The sequence below is a fragment of the Macaca nemestrina genome, chromosome 1 (assembly GCF_043159975.1).
Source record: "Macaca nemestrina isolate mMacNem1 chromosome 1, mMacNem.hap1, whole genome shotgun sequence".
Classification (NCBI taxonomy): domain Eukaryota; kingdom Metazoa; phylum Chordata; class Mammalia; order Primates; family Cercopithecidae; genus Macaca; species Macaca nemestrina.
Window position 1 is genome coordinate 230,301,468 of NC_092125.1, and position 19,440 is coordinate 230,320,907.

At 55.5% G+C, this 19,440-nt stretch overlaps 1 protein-coding gene across 1 annotated transcript; it reads left to right on the forward strand.

The window, feature by feature from the left end:
* Window positions 1-182: 182 nt before the first annotated feature.
* Window positions 183-15,882, forward strand: LOC105496662 (leucine rich repeat containing 47). Its single transcript, XM_011767190.2, has 7 exons — window positions 183-824; window positions 8,447-8,908; window positions 11,208-11,324; window positions 12,315-12,430; window positions 13,673-13,775; window positions 14,514-14,603; window positions 14,778-15,882. Exons 1-7 carry the CDS (start codon window positions 210-212, stop codon window positions 15,024-15,026), a joined length of 1,752 nt encoding a protein of 583 aa, XP_011765492.2. The 5' UTR covers window positions 183-209; the 3' UTR covers window positions 15,027-15,882.
* Window positions 15,883-19,440: the final 3,558 nt, after the last annotated feature.

Consider the following 19,440-nt stretch of genomic DNA (forward strand, 5'->3'; position numbering starts at 1 on the left):
ACCCTCACCCCCACCCGCGGAGAGAGCGGGCCGCTCCCCAGCCTCTCCCCCGCTCCACGCAGGAGACGCCCCTCTCCGATATGGCACGCGCGGGGGCACTCTAGCAGCCAGGCGACTTCTCTATGGGCTTTCTCGGCACAGGCCGGAAGTGGCGCGCGCTGCCCCGGAAGCACCCTGGTGGGTGGGTGCCTGCCAGTAGTTGAGGCGCCATGGCGGCGGCGGCGGTGTCCGAGGCCTGGCCGGAGCTAGAGCTGGCTGAGCGGGAGCGGCGGCGGGAGCTGTTGCTGACGGGGCCCGGGCTGGAGGAGCGAGTGCGAGCGGCGGGTGGGCAGCTGCCGCCGCGGCTTTTCACCCTGCCGCTGCTGCACTACTTGGAAGTGAGCGGCTGCGGGAGCCTGCGCGCGCCGGGGCCTGGCCTGGCGCAGGGCCTGCCGCAGCTGCACAGCCTCGTGCTCCGGCGCAACGCGCTGGGGCCCGGCCTGAGCCCCGAGCTAGGGCCGCTGCCTGCCCTTCGGGTACTCGACCTGTCGGGCAACGCGCTGGAAGCGCTGCCGCCGGGCCAAGGCTTGGGCCCCGCCGAGCCGCCTGGCCTTCCGCAGCTGCAGAGCCTCAACCTCAGCGGCAACCGGCTGCGCGAGCTGCCAGCCGACCTGGCGCGCTGCGCCCCGCGCTTGCAGAGCCTCAACCTTACCGGCAATTGCCTCGACTCCTTCCCGGCCGAGCTCTTTCGCCCCGGCGCGCTGCCCCTCCTCAGTGAACTGGCGGCTGCTGACAACTGCCTCCGAGAACTCAGCCCCGACATCGCCCACCTGGCCTCGCTCAAGGTCAGCGGGAGCTGCCCGGGCGGGGCGGGATGGGGCCTTGGAATAGCCCTGGAGAAGGAGCCCCTTTCGGGACCGAGCCCTTCCTAGTGACGCCCCCTGGGGCACGGCCCAGGGAATTCCTGCAAGGCTGAAAGGAGCCAACTGCGGGGGCATCACCCTGGGAAGTAGTTGCCGCCTTCCAACTCCCCCTTCTCCTGGCCACACCAACATACTAGGTGGTCTCTGAACTCCCCCTCATTCTGTTAACAACTGGACTTTTACACGTGGTACGCTATTTTGTAATTGTTAGCAAACTTGGCTTCTCCCGTAGGTCGGGCGTCGAAACCTGTCTTTTTTGTATCTAATACTTGTGAAGTGACTGGAGTCTTGTGGTGAAGGGGGCACCCTGGGTTTTGCATAATGCCACATGCTGTGATCTCAAAGATTGTATTTCACTTCATCCTAATAGCATCATCCTAATAGCAGCTTTCCAAGGTAGGAGTGGTTATTGCTGTTTTACAGAAAGTCAAAGGGCTTGCGCAAAGTAAGCAAGTAACTTGGGTTTTTCTCCAGACTAGATTGTCCAGGGTCTGTTTACTAATTAATCTGGGATCCCCAGGCCCCGGGATAATGCTTGGCCTATAACAGGTGCCCCGTTAAATCTGTTGCCTAAAAGATAGTGGGGAAGCCACATGGCAGAACCACAACCTAAACCCAGCCGGATGGTCTCTGCATCTCTGCATCTTCTCTTTTGGTTTCATCCTTAAGGCAGTCCTGCATTTCTTCCTCCATTTTTTTTTTTTTTTTTTTTTTTTGAGATGAAGTCTCGCCCAGGCTGGAGTGCAGTGGCGCGATCTCAGCTCACTTCAACCTCCGCCTCCTGGGTTCACGCCATTCTCCTGCCTCAGCCTTCCGAGTAACCGGGACTACAGGCGCTGCCACCATGCCTGGCTAATTTTTTGTATTTTTAGTAGAGATGGAGTTTCACCATGTTAGCCAGGATGGTCTCGATCTCCTGACGTCATAATCTGCCCATCTCAGCCTCCAAAGTGCTGGGATTACAGGCATGAGCCGCCACGCCCGGCTGAGTTTTATTACTAAATCAGTTTCCCCCAAAATTTGGAGGCTGGGGTTTTTCAAGGATAGTCTGGGGGAAGGGGAGGGTGGCTAGGCAATGGGTGCTTACTGCTGATTGGTTGAGGTGCAATCGTAGGGGTGTGGGAAATGGCCCTCCTGCTCACTGAGTCACTTCTGGGTGGGGCCACGGGAGCTCATTTTGGTTTCAGGTAGTGCCATTGATCAGACATGCAAAAACCCTGAAAAAGACAGCTCCGAAGGCCAATCTTAGGTTCTACAGTACTGGTAGTGATGTTATCTGCAGGAGTAATTGGGGAGGTCACATATCTTGTCATCTCCAGAATAATGACTGACAGTCATATATGTTTGCACTTTAGCAGAATTCAGGCTCTTCCATCCTCCTAGCCTGGTGGACCCTCATTAGCTTTACAAAGGCAATTGAGTTTTATAGAAGGATTATTATCATTTAAACTATAAATGTCTCCCAAAGTTAGCTTGGCCCAAGCCCAGGAATAATTAAAGGTAGTTTGAAGGGCCAGGCCTGGTGGCTCATGCCTATAGTCCCAGCACTTTGGGAGGCTAAGGCAGGCAGATCATCTGAGGTCGGGAGTTGTAGACCAGCCTGACCAACATGGAGAAACCCTGTCTCTAGCTGGGCGTGGTGGCACGTGCCTGTAATCCCAGCTACTCGGGAGGCTGAGGCAGGAGAATCGCTTAAACCCGGGAGGCGGAGGTTGCGGTGAATCAACATCATGTCACTGCACTCCAGCCTGGGAAACAAGAGTGAAACTCTGTCTAAAAATAAAAATTAAAAGAAAAAAAAAGGTAGTTTGAAGGCCGAAGATGGGGATTGGTTAGATCAGATCTTTTCCACCACCGTAATTTTGTCACTGTTACAGGTTTTGCAAAGGTGGTTTCATTGGCATTTCCTGGAAGAGGTGAGTTCACTGGCATTTTCCTTGGTCCTCGGGGCTGTAGGCATCCCTCTAGGACAAAGGTGTGATGTTGGGTACAACACGGTCTATCCCCACTTTCCCACCTGACAGATACTTTTGGTTTTCCAGAATGTTGATGTAGTAGGCCTGTATCTTAACATTGTACCTTACATCATGTAAGCGCCCAGTCGGTTACAATCTTTCTTTTCAAATTCATAGATGTCTTTCAGTATTCAAACTCTTAAAGTGTTGTGGGCTGGGCATGGTGGCTCACGCTTGTAATCCCAGCACTTTAGGAGGCCAAGGCGGGCAGATCATGAGGTCAAGAGATCGAGATCATCCTGGCCAACAAGGTGAAACCCTGTCTCTACTAAAAAATACAAAAATCAGCTGGGTGTGGTGGTGCATGCCTGTAGTCCCAGCTACACGGGAGGCTGAGGCAGGAGAATCGCTTGAACCCAGGAGGTGGAGGTTGCAATGAGCGGAGATTGCGCCACTGCACTCCAACCTGGGTGACAAACTGAGACTGCGTCTCAAAAAAAAAAAAAAAATTGTGTTTACAGCTCTCTCTAGCACCTGCCCAATAAAGCAGTACTCTTTGTGGTGCCCAAAACAATGTCATTCAAGTCAAAGAGTGTGTCTTGTTTTCCAAATCCCAAAAGAGGTGACCAAGTGCCCTTTCCCCTAGGCCATTCTGTTCATACATTTTAGGCTTCCAGTGGCTATCAGGAGACCTGTTTCTTGGAGGGTCATGCAAGAGCTATTGGAATCCTTGTTGGACTCAGATGTCCTTTTGGGGACCTTTCTGAGGAGTGGCTACCAGAACTGTGCCCAGCAATGTAGCTACACACACTGGAGTTTTGCACACAAAGGCCAATGCATTTGATGTCCTTCCTGGTGCTGTGGGGAGATGGGGAGTGTAGAAAACCAAAAAACTGAGCTCAGAAACGGAAGGCAGGCTGGGTGCAGTGGTTCATGCCTGGCATCCCAGCCCTTCAGGAGGCTGAAGCGGGCGGATCACTTGAGCCCAGGAGTTTGAGACCAGCCTGGGCAACGTGGCAAAAACCTGTCTCTACAAAAAATAGAAAAATTAGCTGGGTGTGGTGGTGTGCCCCTGTGGTCCCAGCTACTCAGGAGGCTGAGGTGGGATGAACGCTTAAACCCGGGAGGTTGAGGCTGCAGTGAGCTATGATCACACCACTGCACTCCAGCCTGGGCAACAGAGCTAGACCCTGTCTTAAAGAAAGAGAAAGGCCAGGCACTGTGGCTCACGCCTGTTATCCCAGCACTTTGGGAGGCTGAGGCAGGCGGATTACCTGAGGTCGGGAGTTCAACACCATCTCTGCTAAAAATACAAAATTAGCTGGGCATGGTGGCGCGTGCCTGTAATCCTAGCTACTTGGGAGGCTGAGGCAGGAGAATCGCTTGAACCTGGGAGGGAGAGCTTGCGGTGAGCCGAGATGGCGCCGCTGCACTCCAGTCTGGGAAACGAGCGAAACTTCATCTCAAAAAGAAGGAGAGAGAAAGAAGGGGGAGGAAAGGAATAAAAACAGAAGGCATGGGCTCCAGCCCTGCCTCTCTGTGACTGCGTGCCGTTGGCTCTTGAAAGCTCTTTTACTCCTCTGTAGGAAGGCTGGGAGGGTAATGCAGGACACGAAGAGGGAGGGAGACCGGAGGTGGTGCTGGTCATCGTGGCTGCTTGACTCTGAAACCACGAGGCTTAAAGCAGCAGCAGCCCTGCACTCTGGGCTGGCTCCGCTGGACAGTGGACATTGCAGCTCTTGCTGCTGGTCGGTTGTGTGGCTGTGCTCAGCTGGCATGGGCTCAGCGCTGGGCTGCCGGGGTGGGTGGGCTTCTCCATGTGTCATCTCGGGGCCTCTCCCTCCCTCTCTGTCGCAGGGCTCAGGGCTCCTCAGCACAAAAGCAGCAGCTGCCAGCTCTTCAGGCATTGACCTGGAACGTGCCACCTGCCACTTTCCTGCGTTTTGTGGGTTAACTAAGTGCAAGCCCAGTTCCGGTTCATTGGGAGGGCTGGCTCTTTAGAGGCCGCCAGAATGACAGCACAGGGGCTTCTGCCTGTCCTTCCCCCGCCCAGAGGGACGAGACTGCAAGTAGAAGCAGCTCAGCCTGGTTCCTGGTGCTCATCCCCACACCCATTCCCCAGGGAGCACCCCCAAGCCTGGGCTGGGACCTGCAGTGCAAAGGCCCTGACCCTCTTTCCTCCCAGCCACTGGGGACGAGGCCTCTGCTGTCCTGTGGCCTCACCTGTAGCTCTGCCTGCGTGGAGCCTGGCTTCCCCAGCGTCCTGGCCTCAGAGCCACGTGACTTGCTGAGCTCTGAGAGCACCTGGCTGGCCCTCCCCGGCTGCTTCCCGCTGCTGTGGCCTGTGGGGTCCAGCTGCCAGCGCTGTGGTGAGCCAAGGATGGGGGCACGTCACACCTCTCCTGACTGCATTGTAAGTGGCCATCACGCAGGCCTGTGGTGCTGTCCGTGTGGGAATGAGGGATGGGTGGGACAGATGTTACCTGAACAGCTGATGTGGGCAGGACGGTGCCTTAGTAAAGATGTCCTTTCAGGCCCTGGGCCACTCCCCTCCCAAGGCCAAGCTGCACGGGGAGTTCAGCCTCAACGCGAACCCTCCTGAAGCCAGACGCTCTCCCCTCCGCTTCCGAGTGTCTCAGTTGCTGCCGGAGGGAGTGGGGCTCACTCAGGGACTGGCGCTCTTTGTTGGGTTGGTTTATGTAAGCCTGTCGCCACCATGAAGTTAGGATCCTTCCCCAGCAGCAGGTCCCCTGCAAAAGCCATGGGCCCGGAAGGCAGCCAGTGTGCCAGGCCAGAGTCAGGCCCCATGTTGCTGCCATCAGCTTAGCCACCGCGGGGGTTGTGTTTCCTGCAGAAGAGTGTCAGCTCCAGGTGACAGGTGATGGCAGTTCGTCCCATCAGGTGTCAGGACGACCCCCAGCGACCCCGTGTAACTCATCCTCTCTGAAGCCAGTGTGCACCTCACATCCTTGCAGGCGCTCCTGCTTACTCCCTCGCACAATTGAAAACTGATGCTACCCTCATCCCACCCTTCATATGTGAAACCTCTGGCTTCATTTCCTGCTGAGGCTGCCACTGGGTGCCCAGCGCTGGGCTGAGGGGCCAGCGTGTGACCTCGTCAGCAGGGCTTCGCATTTCTGACAAGGACTCCCCAACATCTGCGGCTTTGCACCCCACCCAGATGGTGACTCTCTTGCCCTCCCTCTTGCTTTCCTTCCCCCGCTTCCCTTCCTGTCCCCCAACTCCCACAGAGCCTCCAGGCAGGTCCTGAGCTGCTCAGATGCCCTTTCTCTGACAGTCTTTGCCTGGAAGGAAGACCCTTCTCCGAGTGCCCGCCATTGTCATTCTGGGGACTTACTGCAGGCTGTGGGCTGAACCTGGCTCGGGCTGCAATGGGCGCCCCAGTGGGGCCCTGCCTGCCTCCTTTGCCTCTGCTGCTGGTCCTGGGTCTTAAGGAACTTGCTCTTCGTCAGCTGGGGGAGACGCTCCACTGCATGTTTGCAGGCAGTAAGGAGGTTTCACTTGAGGGGAACTCAAGCTTTTTGACCAAAGCCCCTTAGGGCAGTGCAGAAGCCCACTGAGCAGAACCTCAGATGCCCGCACCCACGACCTTCCAACCCGAGAGCTTCCCGTGGCCTCTGCCAGGCGAGCTGTGCCCTGGGCTGCTGGCCCAGGCTGGTTCTAACGCTGGAGCCAGGGCTCTTGACAGGGAGGCGAGGAGCTCTAGAAGCCTGAGCTCACGGCCGCGCTGTTCCTGGTACTGCAGGCTGGCGACAGTGTTGGTGATACGGCTCCTGGTACTTTGTGAGACCACCTGGATTCCAGGGGTAGATTGTCTCCCGTCCCATGTGGGGCTGGAAGGGAGGTCTGGGCTGGAGTCACCAGTCCAACCAGTCCACACCAGCCCAGCCCATCCTGTCCTGTCTGGAGAAGCACAAAATTGTGGCAGTTCTGTTAGAGCCGATGGACGCGTAGCTCAGGTAGTGCTCAGCAGCTGGGCTGGGTCTCAGCCCCCGCCTCCCGTTCTTCCCCAGCAGGCACCACTGCTGCTTAGACTGCCCCTTCTCTCCCGGAGGGCACTTGATCCCTTGTATTTTACACACGCTGTTCTTCCTTGACTGTTAAGTTGTCCGCTTCCTCCCTGGGTCTCTGCTCTCCCTGTGGGAACTTGTCCAGTGCACCCTCCCATGTTTGAGCCGTGCCGCCCTTCCCGCTTGTGAGCACCGTCGCATTTCTGAGCCATGCTGCCCTTACCTGCCACTGAGCAGCTTGATTGCTTGAGCCAGAGGATTCCGGCAGGTTCCTTTTTTCATTTCCTTCACAACTTGGGGCTTGAGAAATTCCATCACCCCTGCCGTCCATTCCAGGCGAAGCAGAAGGTGTCCTCTGGGTAATCAGCCCCTCCCATCTCTGTTCAGAGTCAATCAGGTCCAGCCCCACCTGTCTCCTCCACACACAGTGTGACTGGGACTCACCAGCCACACCAACCAAGGGTGAGTGCTGGCTTCCGGGGGCCCACATGCTGTTGCCTCCTCTCTGGGGGCAGAGCCGGCACCCAGGCTGCCAGAGACCCCCGAGGGTCAGGCCTTACATCCCAAGCAGGGTCTTCCTTCAGCCCTAGAGGAAGCTGGGACAGAAGAGTTTTCTGGCAGTGCCTGTGGGGTGAGGCTGTGGGGCCTGGGTACCAAGCCAGGAAAGAGCAGAGTGGAGGCGGATGGGCCCCTTTTGCCTGAACCCGCAGCGGCAGCCTCATGTCATGGAGGTGGCTGCCCTCGCACACACGTTCCCTGCACTGCCCAGACCCTGGGAGAGACATCCTACGAGTGCATCCGGTGCCACTGTACCCCTTCCATGCTTTCAGTGAGGTCTCCTGCACGTTTTGCCAAAGTCTGATCAGTCATGGTCATAGAAAGAGCTTTCCTGTGGGCCACGGGGCTTCCTGGGCATCTGTGTGGCACACGGTGGTGGCCCCGATGCACCTGCCCTGGGTCAGACAAAGGCTGAGAACCCATCGCCATTGAAGTTGGCTTTCCCCTTTCCTTCCCCCGAGAGCATTGTGTGTGTCACTGTGGGCAATTTTGTACTTCAATATGAAGAAGAATGCTCTTGAGAGATTTTGCTGTTTTTTTTTTTTTAGCTCATTTAATTTAAAAAAAACCCCACCACTTTGGGGAACCTGCTTCTCACCTGAGCAGTCCTGGTAGGTCCTGACACGAGGTCACGTTTCACAGACAGACATCCCTCATCCCTTGTCGCCTTTCTGTTCTCTAACCTGATGATTGATCTCAGTGCTGCTGTGGTTGTTGAAGAGGGTGACATGTTTGAGTCAGAAGCTTTTGCAGAGATCACTGTTAACCGTGGCTGACAGCTTCCCCTCGGAGGGCCTCCTTGGATAGTGCCTTTGATGTGGGGGTGCACAGCTGGGGAAGCGACTCACAGGTGAATAACTTGTGGTTCCCCAGGGACGTCCCCACAGACAGGCCAGTGGTGGCTCTTGTGAGTGATGAGTGGTCCCCCTGCCTCTGGAGCTGACCCTGGACTCTTTTCCCAGGGTCTGGGGGTCTGACGCATCCTCATTTCTCTTTGCAGACGTTGGACCTTTCCAACAACCAGCTGAGCGAGATCCCTGCGGAGCTTGCGGACTGCCCCAAGCTCAAGGAGATCAATTTCCGCGGGAACAAGCTGAGAGACAAGCGCCTGGAGAAGATGGTCAGCGGCTGCCAGACAAGATCCATCCTGGAGTACCTGCGCGTTGGAGGCCGCGGTGGCGGGAAGGGCAAGGGCCGTGCCGAGGGCTCGGAGAAGGAAGACGGCCGGAAGAAGAGGAGGGAGAGGAAGCAGAGGCGGGAGGGCGGCGATGGGGAGGAGCAGGACGTGGGAGATGCCGGCCGGCTGCTGCTCAGGGTCCTGCACGTCTCTGAAAACCCCGCACCCCTGACAGTCAGAGTGAGCCCCGAGGTCCGGGACGTGCGGCCCTACATCGTGGGGGCCGTGGTGCGAGGCATGGACCTGCAGCCGGGGAATGCGCTCAAGCGCTTCCTCACCTCACAGGTGGGTGCCCGTGGGGTCCTCAGATGATGAGGACAGAGGTGTGGGATGCCGCAGGCTGGGACACATCCTGGGGCCAGCGTGTCCGAAGGAGCAGCAGTGGAGTGTGGGGCCCAGCCAGATGTCTGTGTGCCTAAGTCTCCTCAGCTCCAAAGAGGGAATAGAGCAGGTTCTGGCTCAGGTGTTGCTGAGGAAGGGGTGAGGCCTCAGTCCCCTCCAGGAGGCAGGTGTCCCCAGCTTGGAGATGGCCTCTTCCCAGATGCCCGCAGCCTGGCCTGGTTAGTCCTAGTCACTGGCCCTATCCCTTGCTCCTCCACATATGGGGTTAATGGTTTATCTTAATTTTTTTTTTTTCCAGGAGTCTCGCTTTGTCTCCACTGCTGGAGTGCAGTGGCACAGTCTAATCTCACTGTAGCCTCTGCCTCCTGGGTTCAAGTGATTCTCCTGCCTCAGCCTCCTGAATAGCTGACATTACAGGGGCCCGCTATCATGTCCGGGTAATTTTTTTTTTTGTTTTTTTGTTTTTTTGTTTTTTTGTTTTTTTGTTTTTTTTTTTTTTTTGAGACGGAGTCTCACTCTGTCGCCCAGGCTGGAGTGCAGTGGCCAGATCTCAGCTCACTGCAAGCTCCGCCTCCCGGGTTTTTACGCCATTCTCCTGGCTCAGCCTCCCGAGTAGCTGGGACTACAGGCGCCCGCCACCTCGCCCGGCTAGTTTTTTGTATTTTTTAGTAGAGACGGGGTTTCACCGTGTTAGCCAGGATGGTCTCGAACTCCTGACCTCGTGATCCGCCCGTCTCGGCCTCCCAAAGTGCTGGGATTACAGGCTTGAGCCACCGCGCCCGGCCATTTTTTTGTATTTTTAAAAGAGATAGGGTTTCACCATGTTGGCCAGGTTGGTCTTGAACTCCTGACCTCAAGCAGTCCACTCGCCTCAGCCTCCCAAAGTGTGGGGATTATGGGCGTGAGCCACCACACCTGGCCTATCCTAATTCCTGGATAGCTTCATTGTAGTTGAAAATCAGGGTTCCAGCTGGTGTGGTGGCTCATGCCTATAATCCCAGCACTCTGGGAGGCTGCAGTGGGTGGATCACCTGTCAGGAGTTCGAGACCAGCCTGGCCAACATCGTGAAACCCCATCTCTATTAAAAACACAAAAATTGGCCGGGCGCGGTGGCTCACGCCTGTAATCCCAGCACTTTGGGAGGCCGAGGCGGGCGGATCACAAGGTCAGGAGATCGAGACCACGGTGAAACCCCGTCTCTATTAAAAATACAAAAAATTAGCCGGGCGCGGTTGTGGGCGCCTGTAGTCCCAGCTACTCGGGAGGCTGAGGCAGGAGAATGGCGTGAACCCGGGAGGCGGAGCTTGCAGTGAGCCGAGATCGCGCCACTGCACTCCAGCCTGGGCGACAGAGCGAGACTCCGTCTCAAAAAAAAAAATAATAATAATAAAAACACAAAAATTAGCCTGGCATGGTGGCGAGTGCCTGTAATCCCAGCTACTGGGGAGGCTGTGGCAGGAGAATCACTTGAACCTGGGAGGTGGAGGTTGCAGTGAGCTGAGATCACACCACTGCACTCCAGCCTGGCTGACACAGCAAGACTCCATCTCAAAGAAAAAAAAAAGGAAAAGAAATCAGGATTCCTTGATTTTTTGATATTTTGGTGGATCTTCTGACCTCTGCAGTAAATGACACATTTTGTTTTATGTAAGATAGTATTAAAGTCATCAACTCTTGCCAGCACATTCTTCTGTGAATTGTTTAGGTTTTGGCAAGACTAACTTCCCAGTTTGTTGTTTTTCTGTGACACCTGACCAACTTTTAAAATATAAACCACATCTGTGCCCAGGGGAAAGTCCCGCGTGCCCCGCAGTGGCAGTGACAGTGCATGGCAGGCCGAGAGTGACTGTCATGCGAGTCCTTCTGCCTGCAGTTTAGGGAGGAAGGGAACAGGCACCACAGCCAGGGCTTTAAAACTTAAAGCTTAGCCTTTATTTAAAGTTCAAGATGGATTCTTTAAAATCTCAAATATTACGTCTAGAATTAGAGAAGGGAGAAAGTGTGCTGTTTGATAGGTTAAGATAGTTTTCCTGATGAAAACTATCTTGATTCCACAGCGTGAGTGCCTGGCTGGCCGGGTGGAGAGGAGTTGGAGGGGAGCCCCGTCTCGGAAAGGGGTGTGGTGGGGTTTTGAAGACCTTGGACTGGGAGGGTTTCCTGGTGCACAGCCCGGCCGAGGGTCAAGCGTGAACCCCTCGCTGGGCACAAAAGACCTCGCTCATCACTGCTCCTGTGTTACAGACCAAGCTCCACGAAGATCTCTGTGAGAAGAGGACGGCCGCCACCCTTGCCACCCACGAGCTCCGCGCTGTCAAAGGGCCCCTGCTGTACTGTGCCCGGCCCCCACAGGACCTCAAGGTGTTGCAGCCTCCTTTGCAGGGTCTGCTCAAGGGTCTCCTTGGTGTTGAAAGACGCTGTGCTAATACTGGAGCCCGAACCTTTTCTTTTCTTTTTTTTTTTTTTGGAGATGGAGTTTCGTTCTTGTCACCCACGCTGGAGTGCAATGGCATAATCTCAGCTCACCGCAGCCTCTACCTCCTGAGTCCAAGTGATTCTCCTGCCTCAGCCTCCCGAGTAGCTGAGTTTACAGGCATGCGCCAGCACGCCCAGCTAATTTTGTATTTTTAGTAGAGACGGGATTTCTCCATGTTGGTCAGGCTGGTCTCGAACTCCTGACCTCAGGTGATCCACCCTTCTCTACCTCCCACCGTGCTGGGATTACAGGCATAAGCCACCGCGCCTGGCCTGAACATTTTCTTTAGAGTAGAATCCGATGCTGTTCTTGCAAAGACATGAAATAATGAAACAGGCCACGTTTGCAGTTCCTGGAAGCGGTGCACAGCTGTGAGAGGACTCGGTGGAGGAGCAGTTGTGGGAAAATGGTTTCCTTCACTCGCTCACTACCCTTTAATCAGAAATCTTGGTCTTTGTCCCGATTGTAAAACCCTGTGCATGGGGTTGGCAGTAGTGTGAGTTGCTGTATCGTGGTGCTATCCTGGATGTTGAATTCTGTGCAGTGCATGCGGTCCCGGCTGCTCAGGCTTTCTCTCCTCTTTTGGCCTTGTGAGGATGGCAGACCTCTGGAAACGGTTGTGCATGGCTGGGTTTGAGGTTAAGCCCTGCCTCGGTAGGATCGGTGTGTTTGGGCGTCAGGTCTCCCAGGGATGCTGCGATCGCAGCCTGCATGCAGCTTCTTGCTGCGTGTCCCGTGGGATGCTCCCTGCCTGCTGTAGAGATGAATGAGGGTGGGAGTTGGGAGGGCTCGTGGAGGCTTAAGGCTGTAATCGACAGGACAGGCGAGTTCTGTGGCTGTGACCCTAGTGGAGTTTATGGGTTTCTGCCCAATAGATTGTTCCCCTGGGGCGGAAAGAAGCCAAGGCCAAGGAGCTGGTGCGGCAGCTGCAGCTGGAGGCCGAGGAGCAGAGGAAGCAGAAGAAGCGGCAGAGTGTGTCGGGCCTGCACAGGTGGGCAGCGCGCCTGGTGGGGTGGGGCCGGGCGTGGGAGGTGCAGCATGCCAGCCTCCACTGAGTTAGTTTGTGCTCCTCAGGAACACCTAATGCTACCAGAGCCGGAAGCTTCTTACAGGGTAAAAAGAAAAAAAGAAAGCATTCTCTTCTGAAAGGAGACGTTGTGGAACCAGTCTGTCATCTAGATGGCCCTGACGTGAGGGAAGTGGAAGGTGTTAGGAGCGGAGGTATTGGCCATTCCGCAGGAGGCGGGTTGCCCTCGGGATGGGGCAGGACAGGATAGAATAGAAAGTAGCCATTAGGAAACCGACATAAATGCCAGCCCAGTCCGTGCCCCTCGCTGCTGGGTGCCCCTCGCTGCTGGTGTCCAAGTCAGGGTCCTTGGCGCTGCTCTAAGCAAGATGATCATCCATAACTAGCCCAGTGATTTCTGTAAACATAGGCTGCAGAATACTTTGTTCTCTGAGGCTTGTGATGCTTTGGCCCTTGATATTACACTTCATTTGTGGAAAAAACTTTTTGATTCGTCCAGTTTACCCTTTAGGTATGTTTTCAGGTGTGTGCCTTTTTTTTTTTTTTTTTTTTTTGATAGAGTCTCACTCTTGTCGCCCAGGCTGGAGTGCAGTGGCACAATCTCAGCTCACTGCAACCTCCACCTCCTGGGTTCAAGCGATTCTCCTGCCTCAGCCTCCTGAGTAGCTGGCATTACAGGCGCCTGCCACCACACCTGGCTAATTTTTGTGTTTTTAGTAGAGACGGGGTTTTGCCATGTTTGCCAGGCTGGTCTTGAACTCCTGACCTCAGGCGATCTGCCTGCCTCGGCCTCCCAAACTGCTAGGATTACAGGAGTAAGCCACTGCGCCCAGCTGTGCCTTTTTTCTTTTTTGTTTTTAAGATGGGGTCGCGCCATGTTGCCCAGGCTGGAGTGAGGTGGCCAATCATAGGCGCAATCCCACTACTGATCAGCACTGGAGCTTTTTGTCCTGCTCTGTTTCTGACCTGGGCTGGTTCACTCCTCCTTAGGCAGCCTGGTGGTCCTCCGCTCCCAGGAGCTCAACATAGTGATGACGGACTTAGTGTAGACAGTCCATGGGCGCAGCACAGCCCAGCAGACTCCTGGGCCCATGCAGCCCTCCTGTCTCAGCCTCCCAAGTGCTGGGACCACAGGCACATGCCGCCATACCCTGTACAATATACCTTTTATAGTTAGGCCTATCATTTGTATTTCTTCCCACACAGATACCTTCACTTGCTGGATGGAAATGAAAATTACCCGTGTCTTGTGGATGCAGACGGTGATGTGATTTCCTTCCCACCAATAACCAACAGTGAGAAGACAAAGGTAGGGTGGCATGTGTGTGAACTTGGTGTGTCTTCTAGGTTGTTCCCTGTAGAATTAACACAAGTCTGCTAGGTGCGGTGGCTCACACCTGTAATCCTAGCATTTTGGGAGACCAAGGTGGCGGATCACCTGAGGTTGGGAGTTCAAGACCAGCCTGACCAAAACGGAGAAACCCTGTCTTTACTAAAAATACAAAATTAGCCGGGCGTGGTGGTGCATGCCTGTAATGCCAGCTGCTTGGGAGGCTGAGGCAGGAGAATTGCTTGAACCCAGAAGGCGGAGGTTACAGTGAGCCGAGATTGCGCCCTTGCACTCCAGCCTGGACAACAAGAGCAAACTCTGTCTCCAAAAAAAAAAAAAAAGAAAGAAAAAGAATGAACACACACAAGTGTCTGCTGCATTGTGAGGTCTCATTGTGTGCAATAGAAAACGCAGCCCGGAGGGGACAAAGGCCCTGGCTTCTCAGAGCTGCGGCTCACTGTTCATTGTTATGCTCAGTGCTGCGCGACATCCTGGGATGTATTTTTTTGTAGAGATGGGGTCTCGCTGTGTTGCCCAGGCTGGTCTTGAACTCCTGAGTTCAAGAGATCCTCCCACATCCACCTCCCAAAGTGCTGGGTTTACAGGTGCGAGCCACTTTGCCTGGCCACACAGTTTTGTAGATTTTTCCTCAGAACAAATGATGCAGTTGCTGATGTGTACATTTGATAACTGTCTTTTCTGAAATCTTTCTTTAAGGTTAAGAAAACGACCTCTGATTTGTTTTTGGAAGTAACAAGTGCCACCAGTCTGCAGATTTGCAAGGATGTCATGGATGCCCTCATTCTGGTGAGTGCGTGGTGGCTCCTCCTGAGAAACGCGTTTTGAGCGTGAGTGGTGCTCTGCTCTGACTTACCACCCGTCCTGATTGCCTCTTTCTTGCTTACTGCATTGGCTGACAGCAGCATGTCTTCCCTGGGTCACCTCTCATCTCCAGGTTAAAGAGGTATTTTTCATTTGCAGAAAATGGCAGAAATGAACAAGTACACTTTAGAAAATAAAGAGGAAGGATCACTCTCAGATACCGAAGCTGATGCAGTCTCTGGACAACTTTCAGATCCCAGAACGAATGCCAGTGCTGGAAAGGACGGGCCCTCCCCGCTGGTGGTGGAGCAGGTCCGGGTGGTGGACCTGGAAGGGAGCCTGAAGGTGGTGTACCCGTCCAAGGCCGACCTGGCCACTGCCCCTCCCCATGTGACTGTCGTGCGCTGACGCCAGGACCGCCTGTCCAGCCTGTCTGCGTTTGTTTGGCCTGTTTTACCGAGGTTTCTATGTGGCAGTGCTGAATTACCCATTAGATTTTCACCCGTTTTTTTTGGTTGGTTGGTTTGAGATGGAGTCTCACTCTGTCGCCAGGCTGGAGTGCAGTGGCATGATCTGGAATCACTGCAACCTCTGTCTCCTGGGTTCAAGCGATTCTCCTGCCTCAGCCTCCCGAGTAGCTGGGACTACAGGTGTGTGCCACTAGCCCAGCTAATTTTTGTATTTTTAGTAGAGACGGGGTTTCACCATTTTGGTCAGGATGGTCTTGATCTCTTGACCTCATGATCTGCCTGCCTCTGCCGCCCCAAAGTGCTGGGATTACATGATCCTCCTGCCTCAGCCTCCCAAAGTGCTGGGATTACAGGTGTGAGCCACTGTGCCTGGCCCGCCCCAGCATTTTTTAAGATGTATGTATTCGCTGTTCTGTTTTTCCAGGTGATTCTGTCGTAAAGTGATGCTATGTTGTTGTGACAACACCAAACTGATTTTACGGTTTTTATGGAATTATTCAGATGTCAAAATTAACTGTTCAAAATGTTCTGAATCATGTAGCTACGTGGCAGGTAACTGTTTATGGGAGAAAACGCTGTACAGTCATGCACCACATAACAGCGTCTGGGTCAGCGATGGACACTTCCTGACAGCGGGCCCACGACATTCTTGTGCAGTGTTTGGAAGCCTGGCCTGGGCTCTTGGCGTTGGCCTCTTGTAGATCAAGTAGGGGAAGTGATTGATGTTCAGTCATGCTGCTGGGACACTTGCTTTTCCAGATGAAAAACACATAAATAAAACTACACGCACCATCGAGGCTTGTGTAAGGACACTCTATGATCACACAGCAGTGGCTGAGCACACATTTCTCATGTCACTAAGCGACACATGACTGTCACTGGTTTGGAGACCCGAAAACTTAGGAAGCTAACCAATGTGCATTTCCTTGAATGGCACAGTCAGTTTCTATGACACAGCATCTTTTAAAACCATATCATGTCAGGATGCAGCTTGGCTGGGCAAGGACATTGGGTTTTTCAGCTGGCAGTGATCATAATCTCTGGGGAAAGTTTTAATGTGACCTTAGAATTGGCAGAATTGCGTCTCTTCATAGTGCTGCTGGATTGCCTTGTGGGGGTGGAGATGTGGAGACCCCTCCAGGCGAGCAGCCCGTAGGCCGAAGGCAGTGGCAGCCCCTCACGCTGGCTCAGCGGGGCCGAGCAGAGGAGCGCGGCGTCGGTGGGCTTTTCATCGTATGCACGCTAGTGCCACAGTGACAGGCAGTTGGAGCTCCATGAGTGGACTGGACAGCTCTGCTTGGGAAGCATCGGCAGTCGTCAGCTGAGGGACAGATGGTAGCAGTAGCTGGAGGACGCTTAGGTTTTTGAGCCAAAAATCTTCGTTTGTGCGCCAGATGGATGGGTCCTGGGCACCTTCTGTTGTAGACATTTCCGTCATGAATGTCCAGGTCAGACCCCCATGTCCACGTCTTCATGTATGTCCAGGCACATGTGCATGCACACCACTTGCGGGAGTCAGTGTGCTTGGCTCACGAGGACCCGGCCAGCCACTGCGATGGCTTTCACAGACCCTACTGCTTTACGGTCTGGGTGCCATGTGAGAAGCGGACTTATCAGCTTTATCGAATGACACCATTTGTTCTCTGTTCAGTGTCTCGATTTCTGTGTCTGTAGAAATGACTGGCGATTTTGGGGAGCAGCTGCAAGAGCCCCACAGCCCACACACCTATAGTCGTCAGAACCAGAGAGGCCCAGGGCCCTGTGCAGTGGGCAGACTAACAGCTGGGGGGCTCTTCAGAGCCTTGCAGGATGCGGGCCAGGCTGCCTTGAGACCTGGACCCACTTATCTGGTCACTGCCAGGCCTTCCTGTCTGGCCCACTGTGGGAGGGAGGGGACTCCAGACAGGATGAGGCCCACACAGTGCCAGCCGGACTGCTGTGGGTGTGTCAGACTACTGCCTTGCCTTGTGTCCCCCAAAACCTAATTTCTTGCTGCTCTGGGCAGTCAAGGCAGATGCCACAGTTGGCCAGGAGCCTGCCTTGTTGGAGGCTTGAGGTGGCACGGGGGCTTCCCCCGGCCAGGACTCTGCTGGAGCTCTGGGGCTGGGGACCCCAGACAGTTGCTCGGAGAGGTGATTTTGGGCTGCCATGGCAGAGGCTGCCCTTTCTCTGTATGGCCCGGCCCAGTCCGGGAGGGAGGGATGCTGGAGCTGCTATCTTGGCTCCCAGGGACTTGGTGTCCATGCTGTAGCACATCTGTCACTGTGTGGACAGATGAGGATGAGGCTGCCACGTGCTGTGCCCTTTCCTGATGCAGCTCGTGATGCGTGAGATGCTGGAATGTATTTAACTCGCAGCGCAGGTGTCCACCCCCCCACTCACTAATAAAAACAGCTCCGCTCCTGGCCCAGCAGATCCTTTCCCACCGGCGTCGCCAGAGGCTGTTGCTCAAAGTGTCACAAAACTCACTCTAGCCCAGTGGTGGCTTCCCTGTGGGGAGGCTGAGGGCCTCCTGTGCCCACCCAGATCTTGCCAGCAGGGAGCACGAGGCACCTGCCACTGTCACGGGGAAGCTAGTACCCTTGACCAGGGGTCCTGGGAACCGGCCCCACCCTGCTGGGTCCCTGCCTGGAGCACGAGATGGATCAGAGGTGTCAGGCTGCCTGGATACCCCAGGTGCACACTCAGAGGAGCCCACCCACAGCAGATCGTCCTGTTCACAAGTCTCTGGGAGGGGAAGCTAGGCGGCCAGTTAGCAGGGTCCTGTCCCATCGTCTTCCCCAACCCTCCCAGAGCTGTAAGGACACTGCCCAGTTCAGCCTAGGTCCATGACCCTGGGATCCTGGGGCCGGAGCTGCTGTTTCCACCATGGCCACTTAGGGGACAAGTAGTGTGCCTGAGAGGCAGCTGTGGGTAACTTGAGTGCCCAGCCCAGTGAGCACCCGTGGGTGTCTGCCTGCAGCCTCCCCTGCTGGGGCTGGCAGGGCTGCTGGTGGAGCCCCTGGCTGAAGATGCTGGGCCCCTGCCAGGGCAGAGCCAGATGCAGCCAGCCAGATTCTGGGGCAGACCCTAACATCCGCCCGTGCCATCTGCTGCCGGCCCCTGACAGGGCGGGGAGGAGCATTTGTGGGAGTGCGTGGGCATCACTGGTGTGTGGGACCCGTGGCAGAAGCACCAGGGCCACTAGAACTGGGACAACTCCCATCCCAATCCTGTACCCTCGTCTGGCTCCTGGGCCACACCAGTTCTTGGGGATGCCCAGCCCCAGGACCCCCAGATCAGAATGCTGCCTTCTGGGGCCCATGCAGCCAAACTGCAGCAGCCTCAGAGCAGTGCTGTCCTGTGAAGCTGGGCTCCAGGGAGGGCACCAGCTGGCCACTCCCCTCCCTCCTTGGGAGTGGCAAGTCAGAGGTAGAGATCTCTTTTTGAAGACTTGTGCCAAGATCCAGGCTGTCATGGCTGGGGCAGACAGCGGCCCATCCAACAACAGGCTCCCAGGAAAGCAGCATTGCTTCAGAACCCAGCCCAGGACAGGCCCTTGGGCTTCCTCCTCAGGTTTGGAGCCAAGAGGCTTGGGGCAGTGTGCAATCAGCCTTGCAGCTCCACCTGCCACCGTTCTGGCCCCAGGCAGACCTCAAGTGGGCCTGCTCGCCCAAAAGGCGGATGGTGTGGAGTCTGCCTCCCCACCAAGACTGGCCCAGCCCCTCCTGTTTACCTGACTTGATGCGTTCTGCGGGACCTGGTCTGGGGCAGGCGCAGCCTCAACCCTCTGATAACCTCTGGCCCTGTGGTCCCCCTTCTCTGTGCCCGTGAGGATAGTGGCTGCCCGTGTCTCCCACCCCCAGCCCTGGGGTGAGGACCCCTTCCCTAAGATGTTTCTGGCAAGGCTTTTTGGGGTCTTTTGTGGTAGGTGAGAGCCAAATACACGACTCGGGAAAGACCTACGAAGAGAATGGAGGTTGGGACCAGAGGCTGGGTCTGGAGGCCAGGATGGGGGTGGAGGGGAAATGGGACTGAAGTCCCTGGGACATAGCTGAGGTCCAGCCACATCCGGGTCCCCAGGCCTGCTGTGTGTCCTCGCCAGAGGGCCCAGTTGGGAGGGGTGCATTCCTATAGCCACATGGGAGGGGGCCTGCCCTGGGGAAACAAGCCGTTCCCACAGCCTTCCTGGATGTTATGCCTGGTCGGGCAACTATGGCAAAGGCTGTCGTCCACCGTTCATTCAACAGACGCTTAATGCCTCTGTACACAGGCTTTTGGCCCACAAGGAGTACTTGGAGGGGCCAGGCCCGTCCCTGGGGAAGGGAGGGTAGACCTGGGTCCTCCCTGGCAGCCACCAGCCCCAAGAGGAT